The sequence below is a fragment of the Balaenoptera physalus genome (genome assembly GCF_965194825.1).
Source record: "Balaenoptera physalus genome assembly, chromosome: 9".
NCBI lineage: Eukaryota > Metazoa > Chordata > Mammalia > Artiodactyla > Balaenopteridae > Balaenoptera > Balaenoptera physalus.
Genome location: NC_138888.1, coordinates 32,123,108 through 32,143,808, shown reverse-complemented (window position 1 = coordinate 32,143,808; position 20,701 = coordinate 32,123,108). Strand labels below are relative to the sequence as shown.

The window sequence follows — 20,701 nt, the reverse complement described above, 5'->3', positions numbered from 1 at the left end:
AAAAATATAGGCAAAAAATTTGAACAATTTACAAAAGAAGCTATATGAATGGCCAATACACACATGAAAAAATGCTCAACATCATTAGTCATTAGGGGTATTAATCATGCCTTTTTATTCTGTTTTTTATGTTTTAATATTTTAGGTCCTTGCTGACCCTTACAGCAATCATTTCCTGATCTATTGACCTTGTTATACCTGAATAATAATAAAACCTATATTTTAAAACACAGGGAAATTCAAATTAAATGCATAATGAAATAGGACTCCATACTCATTAGCACAGATAAAAGTGTTTTAAGATGTCAATACCTAGTGTTGGTGAGAATGTGGAAAAATTAGAATCCTCCTCCTTCATTGCTAGTGAGATTGTGAAATGGCATAATCATTTTGGAAGGCTGTGTGATAGTTTCTTATAAGGTTAAACATACATTTACCATAAGACCCAGAAATTCTGTTCTTACTCAAATCTGTACTTACTCAAGAGAAATGAAAAATATGTCCACACAAAGACATGTACACAAATTTATTCATAATAGCTAAAAATTGGAAATCAAATGTCCATTTACAGGTGAATGGATAAACAAATTATGGCATATCCATAGTGATACAGAATAGATATGGACTGAAATACTACTCACCAATAAAGAGGAATCAATTACTGAAAAATGCAACAGTGTGGATGAATGATGCTAAGCAAAAAAGTCAGACACAACAGCATACATACTGTAAGACTCCATTTCTATGAAACTCTAGAAACGGTCAATTTAATCTACATTGACAGATGGTTTCCTGTTCTTTCAGGAGTTAAGACATTATTAACAGTATTGCTTTATATGTCTGTAAAGAGCCTTATCTCTGTGTACATTGTATTGTTATGCATCTATAAAATACCACTTTATAGCAGTAGCTGTACTTTACAAATCTCTTTCTACATGGCTTAACTGTTAACTCTGACATGCAGGCTCTCTTATACATCCCTCCCAATACTGAAATTAGGAGGCTTTGGCTCACCAGCTTCAACACAAAAACCACGTGCCAGTTCAAGAATTCACTGTCTGGATGGATATCTGCCCTGCATTCCCCAAGAAGAGGGCTGGGAACTCTGAGCAGCTGGATGGACGCCCAGGAAAAGACTGTTCCCATCTCTGCTTTTTTTAGGGGCAATGGGCAAGATAAAATAGGACTGCCAGATGGCTACAACTCATTACTGCCTGGCAGCAGTCAGGGTGAAATGAGAGTAAATTAATCAGCATTCAGAAGGAATGAATGGCAAAGGGGTGATGTGTATTGATGCTATTTTAGCGCAAGTCAAATTAAACCTGTATAACTGACAACATGCATTAATCTCCCTATTGCCTCCAATAGCTGTGCAAATGAGCTCCTAGTTTCTTTATACAAACAGCTGTTATTTTCCTCTTACCACCTTGGCCAAAAGTTCTAGTAATGGCCTTCTAGGTTACCCTTAGTGATTAATACAGACTTGTGCATTATACCGACTCTGCTAAGGAAAGAATTTCGCTTATGTTGTAGCAGTGAATCTCTAAACTGCAGCTCTCCGACAGAAAGCAGGGCTTGTGCAAAACGATAGATTTGTCAGTCATCTGCAAACTCTCAGACTTAAATGAACACTAGATTTACTGTTTGGATACTGCAGAAGTCACAAGGATTTTTTTCTAAAGGGAAATAGAAACAAAATTGTGGGGGTTTTTTCAAAGAAAATTTAGATTTAGATTTCAAAGGTCAGCTATAAACCTGTGTAATGGCATTACGCTGGATTATCTTCTCCGGGATGTATATTTAAGCATAATATTATATTGCAGGAAAAGGCTGAGTCTTAATTTACAAAAAAAAACCCCATAAAATCAATTGATGATATCTGGGTTAAATTTAATTCTTGCTTGGGTAAAGCTCGTCTCTGACATAGAGTCTGCAGAATCACTTTCACCACCTCCCCCTAAATTAGAACTGCCTTTAAGAGCCTCTAAATAGCCAGAGAGACCAATGAGAAGGGGTCAGCCTCCTGAAATTATGGCAAGAAGCATAAACTAGAGAAATTGGAGCAAGGTTCTCCAGTACTTGTCTCAGGCTTTATTCTTCTGGAACATTTCTCTTCTTACCCAGCAGCAGACCCAGGTAATAAAGGTCTGAAGCTTATACATTTTGAAGGTCCCTATTTTCAGAGAAAAAAATACAAAATTGCAAACACAAAAAACTGGATGAAAGTGAATATTTATGTAGACTGAGAAAAGAAATAAATTACAAATTTTTAAAAAGATAACAAGCAAATTTTTTTACATTCTGGAGCTTCTGTCAATCCTTCAGTTTTTTACTTTGGCCTCCACTGGGAACTTTCCCTCTCATCATATTTGAATTTTGGTATAATCCATCATTTTGAAGTACACAAAAATAATCTGAAATTAAGGAATTCCAAGAGGAATTAAATGTGTTCTTAATTGCCATTGTATTATGTTGTGCTATATAACCATATAATCAAATTTCCCTTATATTACACACTTGGAACTTTCAGAAATACATGTAGTTTTGTTATTGGAACACGGGTTTCCTCAGGTCCCAATTCAGTACTCTCTTTTGTCCAGAACTGTCACACTTTGTCAAGACAAGATCTATCATACACCCTAAAATGTAACCCAGTGCTTTGGGATCTTTAAAATGTGCAACATTACACAAAGATGCACTTACTGTTTGTAGTATTACTGCTGACGGTTTTCATCCTCAGACACAGGAGTTCTGACAAATTCTATTCTACTCCATTAACACCAAAATGCATATTGTGTTTATAACTGTATACACTGAAGGAGAGAACTTTCATCTTGACTGAGCAGGAATAAAAATCAAATCTTCCACTTATACTTCTACATGCATGAGATTTGGAAGAATTTTCCACAGCAGCTTCTGGCCCCATACATTTCAAATCCTATTTCTCTCCCACTTCCCACATACTTCTGAAGTTAAGTGCATAGGACATGTTCAAATTGTGATACAACCTTTTGTCCCTGAAAATTTGGGTCACGATGCAAAGAATTATAGCACAGGGGGTGGGATGAGTACTCCTGAAAGTCATTGCTACACTAAGACAGCTAACTACAACTTAACTATATACAGAAACAACAGCAAAACACATAAACTTTCCACCAACCCAAATTAAATGTGTCCCCAACTCATCTTCCCCCTAGAGCTGTCCCCAAAATTTCCATGGCTGCTCCAACACTTCCTGACATAAAGAGTGTGAAAGACGGGCATCTGGAGTGGAAAGATATCTATTGCAGCTAATATATCTTTTGTTTGCAAACTCTACAAAAACTACCACCACGTGTGTATATTTTCGGTATTCCTCCCTGGGTCTTGGAAGGGTCCAGGCAAATGAGGGGTGCTGAAATTTAAACTTCATTAACTCAAATTAGCATAAATCAGTCTCTGTTCTTATCTCTTATTTATATGAGAGATATAAAATAAGAGATTATTTTATATCTTATTTTGTCATGTTGATTGACCAAATCATAATGGGTGAATGGAGAGAAAAGCTGAATTGAACAGAATTTCCATCTCTGATGTTCTAAATATGTTCAAGTAACAAGTAACTTTTGGTTTGTCAAAGTGCCCTCCCCTCCCTGGAGACCCTGGGGTGCAAACGTTCATCCTTATACTACTCCCAGAGAGCTACCCACTCCTGTCACAGCCCATTGCTAATGAACAGAAACATCTAATTTGTATCACCACCGCAAATAAGACAGGATTACAAAGAAACTGTGTCAGGTGGGCATGTTCCAATGACCATTTTCCCATGAACAAAATAAACTTGCAAAGAGTTTCATGAATGAGACAAGATCATTTTCCTATAAACAAAGAAACTTTGTAAAGTGAGATGGGCTGACACTTGGAGAATTTAATGAATCAGACAATGTTCATGCTTCTTGAATTGTTGGGGCCAGTCTGTGCTAGTGCAATTTACAAAAACTAAAGTAAAAAAGCCCCACAATTTCTCAGAATAACTTGATTCCTATCCACCATTCCCTACCTAAGAATACCAATCCTATACGTTGATACTTAGGGTAGGGTTGATACTCAGAGCACCAAGACAAATCTTCTTACCTAATGGCCGATACCCAAAAGCATGTTCTGCAGACCGTGATCTCCTGAGATTCTCCTGGCAGCAAGGACTCAATGGTCCAGTAAGTTTGGGAAAGACTCATGCTGTATTCCTCTCGGGGATTCACAATGCGCCCTACCAAATTAAAGGCTCTAAGAAACCTTGCAGTAAAGAAATCATCTTACCCCAGTATTCTCTACATTTATTTAACCATTTTCCAAGCAATGCCTAATAAAATGTGGTAGAATTAGTTTCACAGACCACCCTGTGGGCACATTTTCTTGAGCGACTGTCAGTGTTGTCATGTTTCTAGATCAGAGTTTCTCAAAAGTGTATTTTCTACCAATTTTCCCCTTTCTCAATGTGCTCCAGCCACAGTAGGCCTACTTCTGCATCTCCTATCACACCAAAAACATTCCTATCTCAGGAATTTTGTACTTGCTGTTCTCTCTGCCTAAAACTCCATTCCTCTAAATATGCTCACGGCTCCATCTTTCTTCTCATTCAAGACTCTGCTCAAAAGTCTGCTTTTCAGAGAAATCTTCTGTAATGGACTGAATTGATTACCTCACCAAAATTCATATGTTGAAGCCCTAACCCCCCAACGTGAGTATATTTGAAGATAGGGCCTTTTAGGGAGGTAATTGAGGTTAAATGTGGTCATAAGGGTGGGACCCTAATCCGATACAATTGGTACCCTTATAAGGAAAGGAAGAGAACCAGTGGTTCTCGAGCACAGAGAAGAGGCCATGTGAGGTCACAGCAAGAAGAAAACCAGTCATCTACAAGCCAAAGAGAGAGGTCTAAACAGAAACCAGCCCTGCTAGCACCTCAGTTTTGGATGTCCAGTCTTCAGAACTGTGAGAAAATTAATTTCAGTTGTTTAAGCTACCCAGTCTGTAGTATTTTGTTACAGCAGCTCTATCAGGCTAGTACTCCTTCCCTGACCACCCACCTAAAAGTAACATTTCCTGTTAGTCTCTTCTCTCCTTGTCCTGCTTTTTTTTTTTTTTCTGCAGAGCACTTATCATGACTTGACACTATATCTCTAGCAGGTTGAGAGGCAGTAGAATATAATGGATAAGTGTTTGGGGTCTGGGTTCAAATTCCAACTGTGTCACTTTCTAGTCGTGTGATCACTGATGAGTTATGAAAGCTCCGTGGGCTTTACAGAATTGGTACTTACTTCAAAGGCTTTGTTATAAGACTATAATGAGATAGAACATGGGAAGTGTTTATACTACCCCCTGGGGTGTATACTACTACACCCCACTGGAATGGAAGTTCCATAAAGACAGAGACTTTGTCATCCATGATTATGTTCACAGCCCCAAATCAGTGCCTCCAGGGCACATGTTAAACCCTCAATAAATATTTGTTACTTGAAATATGAATAAATGAAGACCTGTGGACCTTTTCTCAAAGTTCACAAAGAATTTAAATTCTTCATTGTCACTTCCATATCTATCTTTTTATTGAAAGAGTACCTTATAACCTACGACTGCCACACGATTTCAGAGCCCTTATTTTTGTGTTGACTGTAGTACTGGTGCCAAGTGATACTCCTTTAATTGACATGGGCTAATGAGCCAAGTTCAGAAGGGCAGTTAACAAGGGTCAGAGAATATAGGCTTTCCTACCCAAAAGGCCCACACTGGAGCAGTCATTACTACATTTACAGTGAGCAGTGCTTCATCAGCAAAACATCACCCATATAATTAAATCAGAGCACTTCATTTAAAATTTGTTAGTTTCATCTGTATTTATTTTTTTGTATTGGTTCTGCAGCTGTACATAATTTGATTCTCCAGATATCAGTCAACGGAACTTTGGCACCTTCCACTGATGGACTTCAGAACCTTCACCGCTCTACGCCATGTCATTGGAATGAGTCATCCTTTATGGCTTATTCAGATGAATACAGAATCCAAATCAGAGGCCTGGTGGTTTTGGTATCACCTTCAATAGGTCACAGTTATCTAAAAAAGGCTTTTGTCCAGCTGTCACTAAGAGCATAATAGGTGGTATAAGAGTAGTTCCCTAGGAACTCACATCAACATCTGCAATCACTTGTGCCTTAAACTGTCATGTAAATCAACAGTGGGCTCATTTGCTACTAAGGAAGTCAACAGGAGAATTTAACCCCAAATGTAACATGTCCTTCTATTTTCACAGATGTACATTTTCCAGTGACATTAATGATTACTCCCACCACATGGTAAAAAGCTAGGTAAAGAATCTGCTGTCATTGTGGTAGCATATTGCACACTCTATGGAACCCCACCCCAAATTCTGGTCAATCAGATAGACTGATTACCAGTGTTTCAAACATCTCTATCCTTCTACCTGCTAGGCCTACTTAACCCAAGCAACCAGTGTGAATTTGGAAAAGAGCTTTTATTGATAAAAGTTCTTAAGCTCTAAAGGGTGTTTAACAAATCCTAATATGTAATCTGCTAAAAGTTCCCAGTGATGTGATAGATTTAATAAATTAAGAAAACCTTTAATACCAGTAACAAACCATCAGGAATTGAAATTTTAAAAGCAACGCCTTTTACAATAGCATAAAATATGAAACACGTAGGGGTAGATCTGACAGAAATCTATTTACTGTTTACTGCTTAGGAAGCCAGCTAGGCATCCCAGAGACCCTCCCCATTCTTATTGTTTTATAGATTAGGGTGCTGACTTTACAGCATGGCCATGCAAAACCCTTGATGGAAGAACTCAGGAGGCATTGACAGCAGCTTGATAGGGCAGCCACTCACCCAAGTAGCCATGGGGGACAGGGTAACAACATGAGAAGAGAAATCAACCCACGGAGGTGGATGCCAATCTCCCTCCCCAAATTTTCCAAATTCTCCAGGACACCTTTTAATGATAGAAAGGATTTTTTAGTTGGTTTTAGTTTAGTAGACCAGTATCTTCACAATTTTTTCACTAAAGCAGTGGATGGCAACTCAACTCAGTTTATAAACCAGTGTCAACATAGTCTATTGTCCTTTTAATCTTTTCCCAGAAACTTGGTAGTTACCACACCAGCCACAACACTATCATTCAGGGGGCACCTTCTACTGCTAAGGGTGGGCCACAGGACTGTGTGAGCAGGACACAGCTGGGAGTGCCAGCTACTAAAGCAGCAAGCACAAACCGATGCACGGGGGGGAGAAGGAACAGGGCCCGTATTACCATCCATTCCACCGTTATGTCTTATGACCATTCTCTGTCTCTGTGTCTGCCTCCACACTCAGAGGGAAGGTACCATGACTTTTTCTTGTACACCCAGCATCTAGTCAAGAGGTTGGGTTGTAGTAGAATTAAATTTTTGTTGAATAACTGAATAAACCAGTGTACCTCTCAGAAAAGCATTCAGAGTAGGACATATTAGGAAGAGTTTTTACGTATGGAAAGAATATTGTTTCTCCTTCCTTGCTATTCGTTGTATAAACTATGTATGAAGGAAAATTCACTTTTTCTAGACACAGGTACATTAACATAGCTACTAATTAATATTTTCTCTGAAATTTAGAAAATGTAGGAAAAATTCTTCCTACGTCTGGGCATATATTGGTAGAATATATACAAGGAGGTTTGCTTAAAGTCAGGTACTTTTCATATCAGATAAACTGAATACAAAGAAATTTAGGTCTCCTGGTGTCATTCCCAACCTTGCCAGATAAATACTCATCTCTGGAATGGCCTGGGAGAATCACCTTTCAATTCCTCTACACTTTGTAGCTGAGTTACAGAGTAACCTGCCAGCAATCCTCTCAGAATTCATGGGGCTGTTTAAATAGAGCAAAGTCCACCAAAAGTTCCACTGAGATGTGCTGAGCAAAGGCCAGAGCCCCAGAAGAAAACAAGTGTGGACTCAGCGGAGCTGCCCTCACCTGGGTGCGAACCCCGCCGGCCCGGGGTTGAGGGGGGACCGGTGGGCTGTGTGATATGGCAATGAGCCCCGTGCTGTCGGAGTTCCTGCGAGAGCTCCCAGGCTGGTTCCTGTTCTCGGGCATCTTCCTGCCCGTGACTTTGCTGCTGTTCCTTCTCATTGCCTACTTCAGGATCAAGCTGATGGAGGGTAAGTAAGAAGCCACACAAGGCCGGGGTTAGATTCCTTTCCCATGGCACACATTTGGAACAAGTCCATGTACCGCCCATTTTTCTGGAAGGCCTGGAGCCACACATCTTTTTGATATGTAGGTGCTTCTCAATAAGCACCCCCCTTAAGATATCTTCCGTGGTGAACGTGGCAAAATTTGATCTTTCCAGCAATGTGGATGACGTGCTAGGCTCTGAAGGCCTGCCCTGGGCACCCTTAACTGCAGCCCCTTGTGGACAGGCAAGCTGTGAATCAGCAATTTGGGCATGTGATTGCTTGTCTCTGTCTCTCAGGCCGATAGATTCACAAACATTACAATGTGTTTCTTGGTCTGCCGTCTCAACCTGACAGGTACGTGTGTGTGTGCGTGCACGTGCCCGTGTGTTCCTGTGAGTGTGTGTGCACTCACTCCTCATCCACTGAGCTTCTACTAAGGAAATGTGCCAACATTGTGCTATCACAGTGTTTGGCAAATGTCAAGCCTTAATAGATATTTGATGGCATGATGTAAATTTACCATGAAACTGGGGTCTTAAGATAAAAAAAAAAAAAACAAAAAAAAAAAACCAAAGCCAAACCAAACCAAACCAAACCAAAACCCTCAGGAAGCTTAAAGTGACTGGGACATGAGAAGCTGGGTCCTGGATTGAGCCTGCTTATTCCGCTGTAATTGAAATGAATGAAACTGCACTGTGATTTGATAGACTACGTGTTAATAATGTACCAACAAATGTTAGATTAATACGAGAGGTTAATAGCTATTTTAGCAGTATCAAAAACCAGTAATATTTCTTAAGTTGGATGATGTCATTAAAGTACTAAAAACAAATTTGAAAACCCCTCCCTCAAACCATCCTTTGCTCATATTTCCTTCCTCTCCCAATGGGATCTGTGTATCCTTCTTCCTGATTACATTTTCCAGTGTTAGCAGATAACCTTAGACTAGGCATGTTTTCATTTTTATGCGGATGTGCTCCCTTTAATTCCAAATTTTCCTTTCTTATTAAAAAAACCCTGAGAACATGTGGTTTTTAAAATTATAGTTCTTTCTGTAGCTGCTTTCCTAAGGGCAAGTAGTAATATCTTCTCTCCAGTTTGAGGGCAAATTAGAACACTTGGCCCCAAATAAGATATCACCAGTTTGAATCTCTATTTAGCAGCTCCCACTTAAAAACTGTAAACAGATGGTCAAATGTCATGTCATTAAACTTGCAACCAGGGTTATGGCAAGTGTAATCATTCCTATTTTGTCCCTGTAAAGAAAGGGACGTTGACAGATAAACTAGTGTGTTCACAGAACCCCAGATTCCTGCATCCTGAAACAGAAAGTCATCTTGCCTACCTCATACATCCTAGTCCTTCAGGCAAGAGAGGCATTTTAAGATGTGATGGAAAGCATGTGACGGTATCATAATCACTCATCATTAATCCCCACACTTCAAGGCTTAGGAGGTAATGGTGCATGTAAATTTAATTAGTATGTAGAGAACATCAATCTTCTCGCAAAGGAAGAAAGAAAATTCTCTAACATCCTGCACTCTTCAATCTGTGTCAGTTGCCTTGAGGAGTAGCTCTTAAAGTGGAGGTCTGAGTCTTGAACTTTCCATCACCAAACCCTTCATCCACCACTGCCAGGGACATGTCACCTCTCCTCGGGTGGAAGTTTTGATTATCTTACCTCCCCAAGTCCTGAGATTCCTATACTGCTACTTTCAGTGCCGCTCAAAATACTATCACCCTGATCATAAACAAATTGCTTGCTAAAATAACCAACATTGCCAAAAATAGTCACTACGGAAAAGAAATTGTGTCTCTTGAATGCCTGAAAGTTTTTGTATGAAGCTAGATGTAAAATAAGGTCAGGTAAGCGATCAGGTTCTGGCCTTCAGCAATTGACATTCTAAAACAGTTAACTAAAGTATGGAAAATGTACAGCGTGGCTAGGCATCTCTCACTGAACTTTATATGTATGTTTTGATAGTCGGCAATCCAAAAGGAAACAGATAAGTATTTCTAAAAGTCAAGAGTAAGTTAAGGGTTGGCAGAGTGAAATTGTTAAGATCTCAGATGACAGAGTCAAACCAAATGGAGGTTTGAATTCCAGGTCTGTAACAATGGCCACACTACCTAATCTCTTGAAGCTTCAGTTTCTTCACTTGTGAGATAGAAATAATAGCAGGACATAGCTGTAGGGTTGGTGTGGGGATTAAGTGAGGCAATACACGTAAGGTTCTTAACAGTGCCTGTTCTGAACAACTGTTGGTCATTATGACACCTGCTGACTTATAAATTCTAAGAAGGCAGTGTTTGTGTCATTATAATAACTATTATTAAAATATATCTAGTAGCTATTATTAAACTTAAAGATAAAATTATTGATCTTTATTTGGAAATAAAATTAATTATATAAAATTTACTTAAAATTAAGTAAATTACCAAAGGTCACTCACCGAGAAAATGGTAGAGACAGGATTTGAACCCTGGCTGTCTGGCTCCAGAGCTAGCCTTCTCAGCCAAAACACTACCCCTGGAGTATTGAACACAGAGTAGGTGTTCAGTAGGTATCTGTTGAATGGAGGAATCCTCTTGGCCCAGGCAAATAAACATCACTAACATGAGAGCCAACAGTGGGAGAATTAAACAAGGCAAGAATTTTACAAAAGTTTTGAGGGGACTCGACCAATCTCTTTCTGTAACAGGGCTAATTACTGATGATGATGATTCCTCTGCATAAAGTCTTAGCTCTGAGTCAAGAAGATTACATTTCTTCACCTGTGGCCCAAGAAGGAAAACTTCATGGCCTGCAGAATATTCTACAGTTACAAACTCAGATGTTTTCACGGCCACCTGGCTAATCTCACCTGTCTAATCTCTGCACTGCCCTTAACAGACCTGTTAAAATGAAATGATGGACAAATTGCAAGCTCTTTCAGGAGAAGGATAAATTATTTCTCTAGCTCTCTTCATTGCGCCTGGCACAGACATTTGATTCACTTGGTAGGTATAACTCATTGAGGAATGATGGGTTTTCTCTTGCTTTCTCTCCTAGTTTTCCATTTTCTAGTTCTCTTCTTTCAACGTCATTATTTCAGGTCACCCATTTTCACTCTAGAATTTGTATCCTGGCTCCTCATTCAAAGCACCTGTTGTGCAGTTAGCCTTCAGTAATTAAGAATAAGAGGGAAGAAGTTACTCATATTTCAGTGAGTCTATAATGTAAGGCATGAGCTATCTCAAGCAATACCTTTGAACTAGCAATAATCTATGTGGAAAGGCAGTGAAACTGAGTGGCTGAGCATGTGGGCTCTGGAGTCAGACTGCCTGGGATTGAATCCTGAATCCATCAGTTTCTATGATCTTGGGCAAATTGCCTCATTTTGATTTCTCTATGCCTCCATTTGCTCACCTGTAAAGTAAGAATAATACTGGTGACTACAACATAATTTCACTGCAAGAATTAAATGAGAAAAGGCTTTTCACGGTGTCTGGCACATAAGTGATCAAGAAACATTAGCTGTTAAGTCTTGAGCCTCATGTAACCTAAGACCTGTTACCATCCAATGCATATATACCCTCTCTCGACCGAGATGACAAGCAGTGTGGAATCAGAAAAGAACAGAAGGTCAGAGAGAGTGCTCATGTCCTAGAGTACATGGCATATAAAGTGCCTGGCAAAGAATAAATTGCTGGGATTTGATGTGGGGGACCAAAAAGAACATTTTCAGGTTCAATTCTATAAAATACATTATCTCCTATGAGATTATAAACTCCTTGTCTCTGGCTTGGATAATTTAATTATAATTCTGAAAATAAACTTTTAAGAGTAAAAATAGTTTCAGTTATGCATGTTGGTGGTGGTGAGGAAGAGAAATTTTTTTTTTTTTGGATGTACCAGGAAGATCTCAAAGGATAATTGTCAGGATTTCAGGGCTAAAGTTCAAATTTGCTATTGCCAGAGAGGTAACACATGAAGCTACAGGAGCAGATAAGAATACACAGAAAGATGATATATAATAAAAGCCAAAGGGAGGAGTATGATTGGGGGTGGAGGTCATGGAAAGGGGGCTCGTGTCAAATGCTACAGAGGAAGAAAACTGGGGATTGGAAAATGCCACCAGATTTAGTAATTAGGACATCACTGATAAGCTTTAATATTTCAGTAGCTTTAACTGAAGCTATATTTTAAAGGGATAAGGAGTATGTAAGTGGTGAAAAGTTGACACTCGGTTTTCAGTCAAAGATGCCAAAAGGTAAAAAGGAGACTAATTTGACTTGTCTAAAGACTTACAAACACCCAAACACATTTTTGGCGGGGAGGAGCAGGACAGAAACCCTATCTTGCTCATTTGCATAGCCCCGGGTCTTGGGTAATAGACATGCTTAATAAATGCTTATTGAATGTGGGAGCCTTAATACATTTAATCAACACAATCTACTGAATATAAAATATACTTAGCATGTAACACCTTTTATTACAGTGGTAATTTGCCCTCTCTAACCAGGACCACTCCTTAGAAATAAGCATTTATATTTCTTTTGGGAGTGGTTGAGGAGGAAAGGAGAGATCCTGCAATAGGACTTGCTCTGATGATGATGACTTCTGTAACTTGCTGGGGCCACCAGGGTAGAAATGCCGGCCAATAACCCCTGAGGAGTTGTAAATGACCAGTAGTACTCAGCTGCCTCCACAGTATTAACTGGTATTTTTCCTTTCAGTTAATGAAGAACTGTCACAGACTCCTGATCACCAACACAATCGTAAGGCTAGCTCTTCCCGGTACGAGAGAAAGAAACGGACGTGACTGTTGGGGACTGATCAATGGCTAAAGCACAGTCGATTTCTACTGGTCAGACAGCAACGGTCAATGGCTTAGCAAATAGCTAATAAACTAGAACCATGGCAAGACAAAAAGAATACTAAGATGCTTGTTCTGAAAAGTGGTTCAAGAGGACAGCTATGAGACTCGACTTAAATAGCAGTTCTTTGGCGAGTCCCAAGAATGTAAGATTTTGTTGGATGTGCTCTATGCGATAGGCACATTGTAACTTTTTAACTTGTATAGGACTATGTCTACTTTGAAGGGCACTATTTTCAAACTAAAATTCTTAAGCATCATTATTACATAATCCCGTGGAAGCCCGCATTATTCTGACTTTGGAGGCGAAGATACTCTGGTAGAGATCAAATAAATAGCAAAAGATGAGCGCCTGTGGATTCCTGCTGTGAGAGTTCCCACTTCCCCCCTTGAAGTTCGGCAACACTGAAATGACACCTTTTAAGGCATCATTTCTGGCCCTTGGTTTGCTTCTCCCCTTTTCCCAATTGCTTTCACAAATCGCATCATCATTGTGAGAAACCACAAAACAAGCAGAGTCTCTCGATACTCGGTATGCATCACCATGAAAGTAGTTTTCAGCATGACACGACTTGGAAATACTGGCAATTTGGTGGGAAAAGGAAAGAACACAAAGTTCATGGGACTCATATGGAGAATAACTCAAGACTTTGCCTCTAAAACCAAAACATCGGGGAGCTATTTCTAAATACAGAAAGAAGTCAACATTTCACTAGCACAATTCTTCTTTCAGTGGGAACCCCAAATAGCCAACCTAGATAACTGAAAAGAAACATTTAATTCAAAGTAGTAGTTCAAATAGATTGTGATTACTATCCGGCTCTTCACAGTTTTCCTAGCTAACATTAACAGAAGACACCTAACATGTCCTAAGTGTAAGTCTGATTGTATTCTTATGTTTGCATATGAATCCAACAGGCTGTTAGACTGATTAACTTTATAAAACATAATGAATTTGTTCACCTGTAAGAAATGCACCAATTTCTGCAGTGACATACAAACATGCAAAAGATTGTTTGGCCGACCCAAAGCAAGAACGCGCCACTAGTGCCAGATATTTTCTGTTTCTCTCCCCCTCCCCCAGTCTCAAATTCTTCATATGCATCCAGTGAGTTATTAGTCTCCATTTGCACTTCTTGCATAACATAAAACTCACTGTTCAACTGGAGACACTCATTTCTGTATTTTATGGCATTTGATTACAATGAAAATGTCTCCTGGGGCTTCCAGACTGAGGTAATTTAGAATAAGTGTGCATGCCATATGGAAGGAATGACAATATTCTTTCAATTCTGAGAGGGATCTCCTTTTAGCCTCTGGTGGAAATCAGCTTATGTAAAATGCTTTCTTGGACAGAAGGTGGGGAAAGGATGAATCGTACTCCCAGCTGCCGGCCAAATCTGTGGCTCAGCCACCAGGATTTGCTCTACCTTCTTCTGGAAACAGGCACAACAGAAGCCTGACTGATGGCTCTGGTGGATGCATTCCACCACCTCTGCCTTACCAGGGAAAACGCATCTCAGCTGCTATGGTAACAGAGGAGCTCGAAACATACATGTTCTCAACATAAACAAGTTGTGTAAAGCAAGACCTGATTCCTTTGTTGCTGCTGAATGAGAGTACAAAGAATGTCCATTGAAATCATGAGTAGAGTCATGAATGCTCTTTATGTGTAGAGAGGAACAGAAACGTTAGTTTTCCTACAGAGAGACCAAGTCCCAGGGGTTTTCTACCACCTGCTTGAAGGCACTGTACTGGACTTGACTAGTCCCTCACAGAGCGCAGCCCATCAGCTGCCCGGTCACGTCTCTGCTCTCCACCTGCTCAAAGTCCAGGGTAAGAGTTCCTTCCGGTTTGGACTGCCTGCTTCCTTGTCATTGCTGCTGCCACCTAGACCAGGCTGGTGGGCTCCTTACCTCATCCTACACAATGTTTCCTCCTGTGCTCCAAAGCCTTTCATCAGGGGCCAAAAATGTTCCTAAGTGGTTTCACCTCAACACTTCCTAACCTTATTTCTAATGTTCTAGTATCTGAACGAACTCCCAATTCTGTTTCCCCAACATGAGACCTTCAATAAAATACTTTAACGGGTGTTGTAAGTTCTGTTACATTGCCATTTATTCAATGAAAAAAAAATTTTTTTTTACAGAGCTAACCTAAAATTGTTAATAATATCTCTCTCGTTAACTATGTTGGTAATTTGGAAATTTGGCATTGGGACACTACAAGTCCATGACCGCTGCTTCACATTCTGAGCTTATACACGTTGATAAAACAGAAAACGGAGCAAGGAAGGGCATACATCATGTTCTCTGAAGTATTATTTACGACCCTTAAAAAAAAAAAACTTCTAAGTAATCTGACCAGGTAACAGCCAACAGTTTTTTCTAGATATAATTTAGTAGCAACTGGAAAATTGAGAACAGATAAGCACATTCACACACCAACAGCTTTTCCTTGAACTCTTAAGTTCTTTGGCAAAACTGTTATCTCAGAAATAAGAGTTCATAACGGTTAAACACATTTTGGAAATCAATTTTCTCACTTGTTTATAAAATGTTAGAATTTTCCAAACAAATGCTCTTGAGTCTTGCTTTCTGATTTTATAATTAGTATGCTAATCAGAAGAGGCCTTTGAGTTTATCAGAATTTACGCAAAGGCATTCACCCTGGCAGAACATAAACAGGAAATATGTATTCAAGAAATTTTATTTATAATTAACACCAGATTGAAATTCTTTCCATTAAAAAAATTTTCAAATCCATATTCCAAAACCTAGATTCTTAAAGAGCAGAGATTCCTAACCTTTATTTAGGTAATAAAGAAGCCTTTTGAGAATTTAATTAAAGATAGGAATCTTTTTTTTCTGTAGGAAACATGCATATACCCATGATTTTGTATATATTGTGGGAAAGCCTAGCCCCTCGAAGTCCATCAAAGAATCTGTGGTTAGGAAGCCTGCAGCCCGTCTTAGGAAAGGATTGTGCTGTCTTACACTAGCCACCTTAGTTGCCATACAGCAGAGAATGAGTAGACCATAAGGGGTTCCTGACACTGCAGGGCTCACAAGGAAGTTGGGTCCACACAACTTCAAAGCCAAAACCTTCCCACAGGCTTCCCAAGTAACCTAGTTCCTAAGGGTACAGAGTTCTACTCTGTAAAGTTCTCACAAGAACACAGCTCAGACTGGCAGTATCTCCCATAACTTGCCTTTGGTGGGTTAACTCATGCACAGTGCTGTTAGTATTCATAGCGATCGCTTTTTTGGAGGGCATTATTGTGCCAGGAGCTCCACTAGGCACTTTATACATTTTTACTTCATCTAACCATGAGAATACCCCTACACTGGGATGTATTACTACCCTCACTGTATAGATGTTTAAGTACCTTCACTGAAGTCACATGGTTCAGTTACTCAGAGTAGGGCAAACACCCATCTGTAGGAGTCTGAAGCCAGTTTGTTCTTTGTTTTTTTGACATCTTTATTGGAGTGTAATTGCTCTACAATGGTTAGTTTCTGCTGTATAACAAAGTGAATCAGCTATACGTATACATATATCCCCATTTCTCCTCCCTCTTGCATCTCCCTCCCACCCTCCCTATCCCACCCCTCTAGGTGGTCACGAAGCACTGAAGCCAGTGTTTTTGAAGCAAAATATTTTATACAACTTGAAGCTACTATAAACCTAATTGGGCATCATGACTATACAAAGGGTCAGTGTTTTTGACCCTGTGGCCAAGGGTCAGGAGTTTGACACCTCAGATTTGCCAGCTGACCGTGTTCTCTTCTGGGGCCAGCTCCGCATCGTGGCCTAATCCCGGCAAATACGTGAACAGGTGCACGTGCATGCAAGGATCTGTACAAGCCCTCGTAGACCCCGGTCCTATTCTCTAGCGCAAGTGCGTTAAGGCTCTGCTGGAAACTGACCAGAGCACCACACCCGGAAGAGCAATGTACTACCTCACAGTACATGGAGACAGGACCTTTTTTCAAAATCATGGGGCTTTATGGCATTTTTTAGTCTTTTACCATGGAATATTCTAACGGAATGATATAACGAACCCCCATTTACTGCCACCTGGCTTCAGCAATCATCAACTCATGGCCAATCTTGTTTCACCTAAACCACGACTCACTCCTCCTTATCCTATTATTTTTAATTCTCAATTATATGATGTTCTCAGACACTATACAATTTTATCCATAAGTAAGGGGAAAACGTAATGAAGTCCATGCTGGGCAGTCGTTATGCTACAGTTTGCTTCACTGCCGGAGTCCTGGGGATGATCACTCCATGAACTGTGGCCTATGCAGTGAGGAATGCTACGTGCATCATAAAGGGAAACAGAAGCTACTCACAACAGTGAAATGCCCAAAATTCACCAACTCTATACATTTTTTTTTAACAACCTCATTTTTTATCCTGCTGTGGCCTGTGGAAAATGAATTGCTCTGTTTCCCATGTTCCACACAGGATCGCTGGAAGGTTTATGTGAAATACTCATAAAAACCCTATACAACTAAAAGGAATTATTGCTTATCACCCCCAAATTATATTGCTTTTGACTTAAGATAAACGATTAGCGCCTGGACGTCTCATGGCAGTGAACGCTGTTGACCTATTTTCTTATTCTATCACTTGGGGTTTTGAACGCTCAGTTCACAGAATGAGATTATAACATCCTGAGAATTATTTTGCAAGAAATACAAAATACTAAAATAGACAGTCTTGCTGCCATAGTCACAGGTGGCATGATCAACACTGTTTTCAGCTGCTCTTCAGATACCAAGACCCCACAGATACTTTAGATGTCTCTGGGACCCCAAACTCTGTCCTTGTCATCTCAGCTGATAAAACTGAGCCCGGCCTGAACAATGCATTTCCTCTTCCACTGGAGCTACTATAGACATACTTACCTCCTATCACTTCCTTCCATGTGGAAGGATATGGTTCTCAAAAAACCCTGACAGATCAACCTCTGCTTTAAATACAAATGTTATACATACACACTTTCTGATGAAAATTATATTTACAGAGTCACATTTGGTTCCATAATATTTCTAAGGCTTGGCTTGCTGAGATATGCTTCCCCAGAGAGGAATTGTTTTTGTAATAATTCTAGACAAAGTGAGAAAGATCTTTCACAAGGTGAGAGATAATTCAGTGGGAACTGATCCCAAAGAAGACAGTCATGCAAATTATATTTAACATGCTCACTTTAAACAACTAGGGAAAGACATTCTACAGAACGTTTTAGATGGAATATACCACACCCTGTTGGTCACTTGCTATATAATGCTTTTAACGTTTGAAAGAAAATCCAGCACTTCATCTCATGTGTCTGGGCAAAAGCTTCACAATGAACCATCCTGATGAGACATGGACGCAGCCCTCAGCAGAGCCCGTTCTGCCTGATGCACTAAGACCCACTGGACTGCTAAGCAAAACTGAAGCCGAGGACCAGGTTTCAGATGGTGCAGCTAAGGTATTTCCTGAAACAGAACAAAAAATACACAAAGAAAACAAGCAAAAATATGCCTTGGAGAACTTGTACAAACTGGGGTGGATTATGTAACCAGGCAGAAGGAACTGGCATTCTTAATAGTAGATTTACAAACATTCGACATTGGTTTAGCCACTTGAAATTGGTGATGCTGGCAGCAGCATGAAATTATAAACCATCTGAATAACAGATTTTAAAAATGCTACATCCCACAAAATACTAGAACTTCTGACTGACAGTATGACTCGAGCTCATCTTTTTAAACCTTCATAAAAAGAGAAGTGACAAGTTTAGAGAATAAACAAACTTTATTTTATAACAGTATTACAGAAAGCAAAATATCATTTAATACAACTTGAAGCTGCTAGGAATCTAATCTGGCATCATAACTATACATAGGGCCAAAGCAAAAGAAAGACTGTTCAATACAGTTAATAAGTCCCTATCAGGTCTCTGGTGTCAGCTTTAAATGGTGTAGCCTTCTTACAACCGTCAAAAAACCACCATGGCCCTAACTCCTCGCCCTGGCAACCTCACACCTGTGTGGATCACCATGCTATCTGAAAGAGATATACCTGCTCGATAACAAAAGGTCAGTTTTACGTGGAGACAAGGAGGTTTAATACAAAGCAAAGTGTTCTACACGAGTGTTCAAATAATGGGAAGTACTGAAATTTGGACATGTTAAGAAAGAAAGCACTAAGGTTTTTAAGCTGCCTGAATATTTTAGTAGGAGGGAAGATATCGCTTTCTCTCCCCTCCTATTTCTGGAATGCTGCCGAAGAGCCCGTGTCTGAGAAGCACCGGCACTGTGGTGCAACAGGGCCTCTAAACACAGTGCGTGGTCAGTGAACTTCATCATAATTCTCCAGTTTGGAGATTCCCGGACTTTCCGCTAAAAGTAAAAAGTCACGGTACTGAAAGTCAAAAGGGTTCAATATCAAAAAATAGCCCCAATGAAATTCTCAAACATTAGAAAATTTTCACGATGTAAGAAACGCCTTTAATCTGCATTAATATTTTCTCATACAAGTATATTTACTGCAAACTGAGAACTCTGTAAATATTGACTTGTAAGAACTCAATGGGAAGCATCCGGAAGAAGGAAAGCCACTATCGGAATTAGTCACAGAGTCTCCTTTCCGCACAACAGCACCTGTTCCAGTGAACAGCACCTTACCAGCTGGGGCTGGCTTTGTTCACTATCATTTGCTCAAAATGAGTCACAGAAAGCAGGTAGTTGTACACAAAGTAAACAGGAAACAAAAAACGAAACTCTCTAACTAAAAAAAAAAAAAAACAAAGAAAAGAAATAACCAAGAATATTTAGAAGTGGTTATAAAACAAAATAATATATTAAAATGCGGGGGAACGGTATAGACCAGAGCTGTTAAGGTAAGGTTTGGTGTTGGCATTTTAATTCTTCAGGCTTCTGGCCATTGTTACCAGTCGTAGTATAAATTCGCTGGAGCAGTGGTGTGGCATTAAGACTTGGAATGGTCAAAATTTTTCAGGTTCACAAAGTTGAATGTTGTCTATAAAATGAATTTCTAGGAGGAAAAAAAAGAGACAAGGCTTAAATATTCCAAAGACAGGCTTGGGAAAAAAATGTAAGTAAGATTCACCAAATTCCAAATCAAGTAATCAACCGTTCCCATCTGCCTGTTTCTACAGTAAACAGTATTTTACCAGAACACAAGCATGAGAGCCTGATCTACCCGAGGGCCTTAAAATACCTGAAGGATTGACTAGCACACGAGAAACAAGTGGCAAATAAGAATCTGACCAAAAAGTTAACTATAAAACAGAGGTAATTCATATAATAAAAATCTAAAAAAAAGAGAAACCAATGTAGGTTTTAAAGTTAGATTCAAAGAAGAAGAAAAAGTAATTTTGACTTCATTGAAATGAATAAAAGCTGCCTCAGGTTGGGAGAACAGAATGAGGAAAGATGCAAGGAAGTGAGAAAGTACCTGATAGGTAAGATGAGTATACAGATGTATGGGGTGGAGGACAGGAATGAATGGGGTGGGGTGGAGGGGATAGGACAGTGGAGAAATGGAAGTTATGGAAGCTAAGTATTGGTATGGTGAGTAATAGAAGCCAAGAAAAAAATACTGGGCCTACTT

General features: G+C 39.6%; 2 protein-coding genes across 26 annotated transcripts in view; one reads left to right on the top strand and one right to left on the bottom strand.

Moving 5' to 3' along the window:
- The first annotated feature begins 810 nt into the window (after positions 1-810).
- Positions 811-19,895, top strand: SMLR1 (small leucine rich protein 1). The gene is made up of 2 exons (XM_082475046.1): positions 811-8,189; positions 12,927-19,895. Exons 1-2 carry the CDS (start codon positions 8,057-8,059, stop codon positions 13,010-13,012), a joined length of 219 nt encoding a protein of 72 aa, XP_082331172.1. The 5' UTR covers positions 811-8,056; the 3' UTR covers positions 13,013-19,895.
- Positions 18,862-20,701, bottom strand: part of EPB41L2 (erythrocyte membrane protein band 4.1 like 2) — a 214,170-nt gene continuing 212,330 nt past the window's right edge. For all 25 annotated transcript variants that reach the window (XR_014267271.1, XM_082474499.1, XM_082474506.1 and 22 more), the window contains one exon: positions 18,862-20,122. The gene's annotated coding sequence lies outside the window, so the exon portion shown is untranslated. The remainder of the gene's footprint in view (positions 20,123-20,701) is intronic.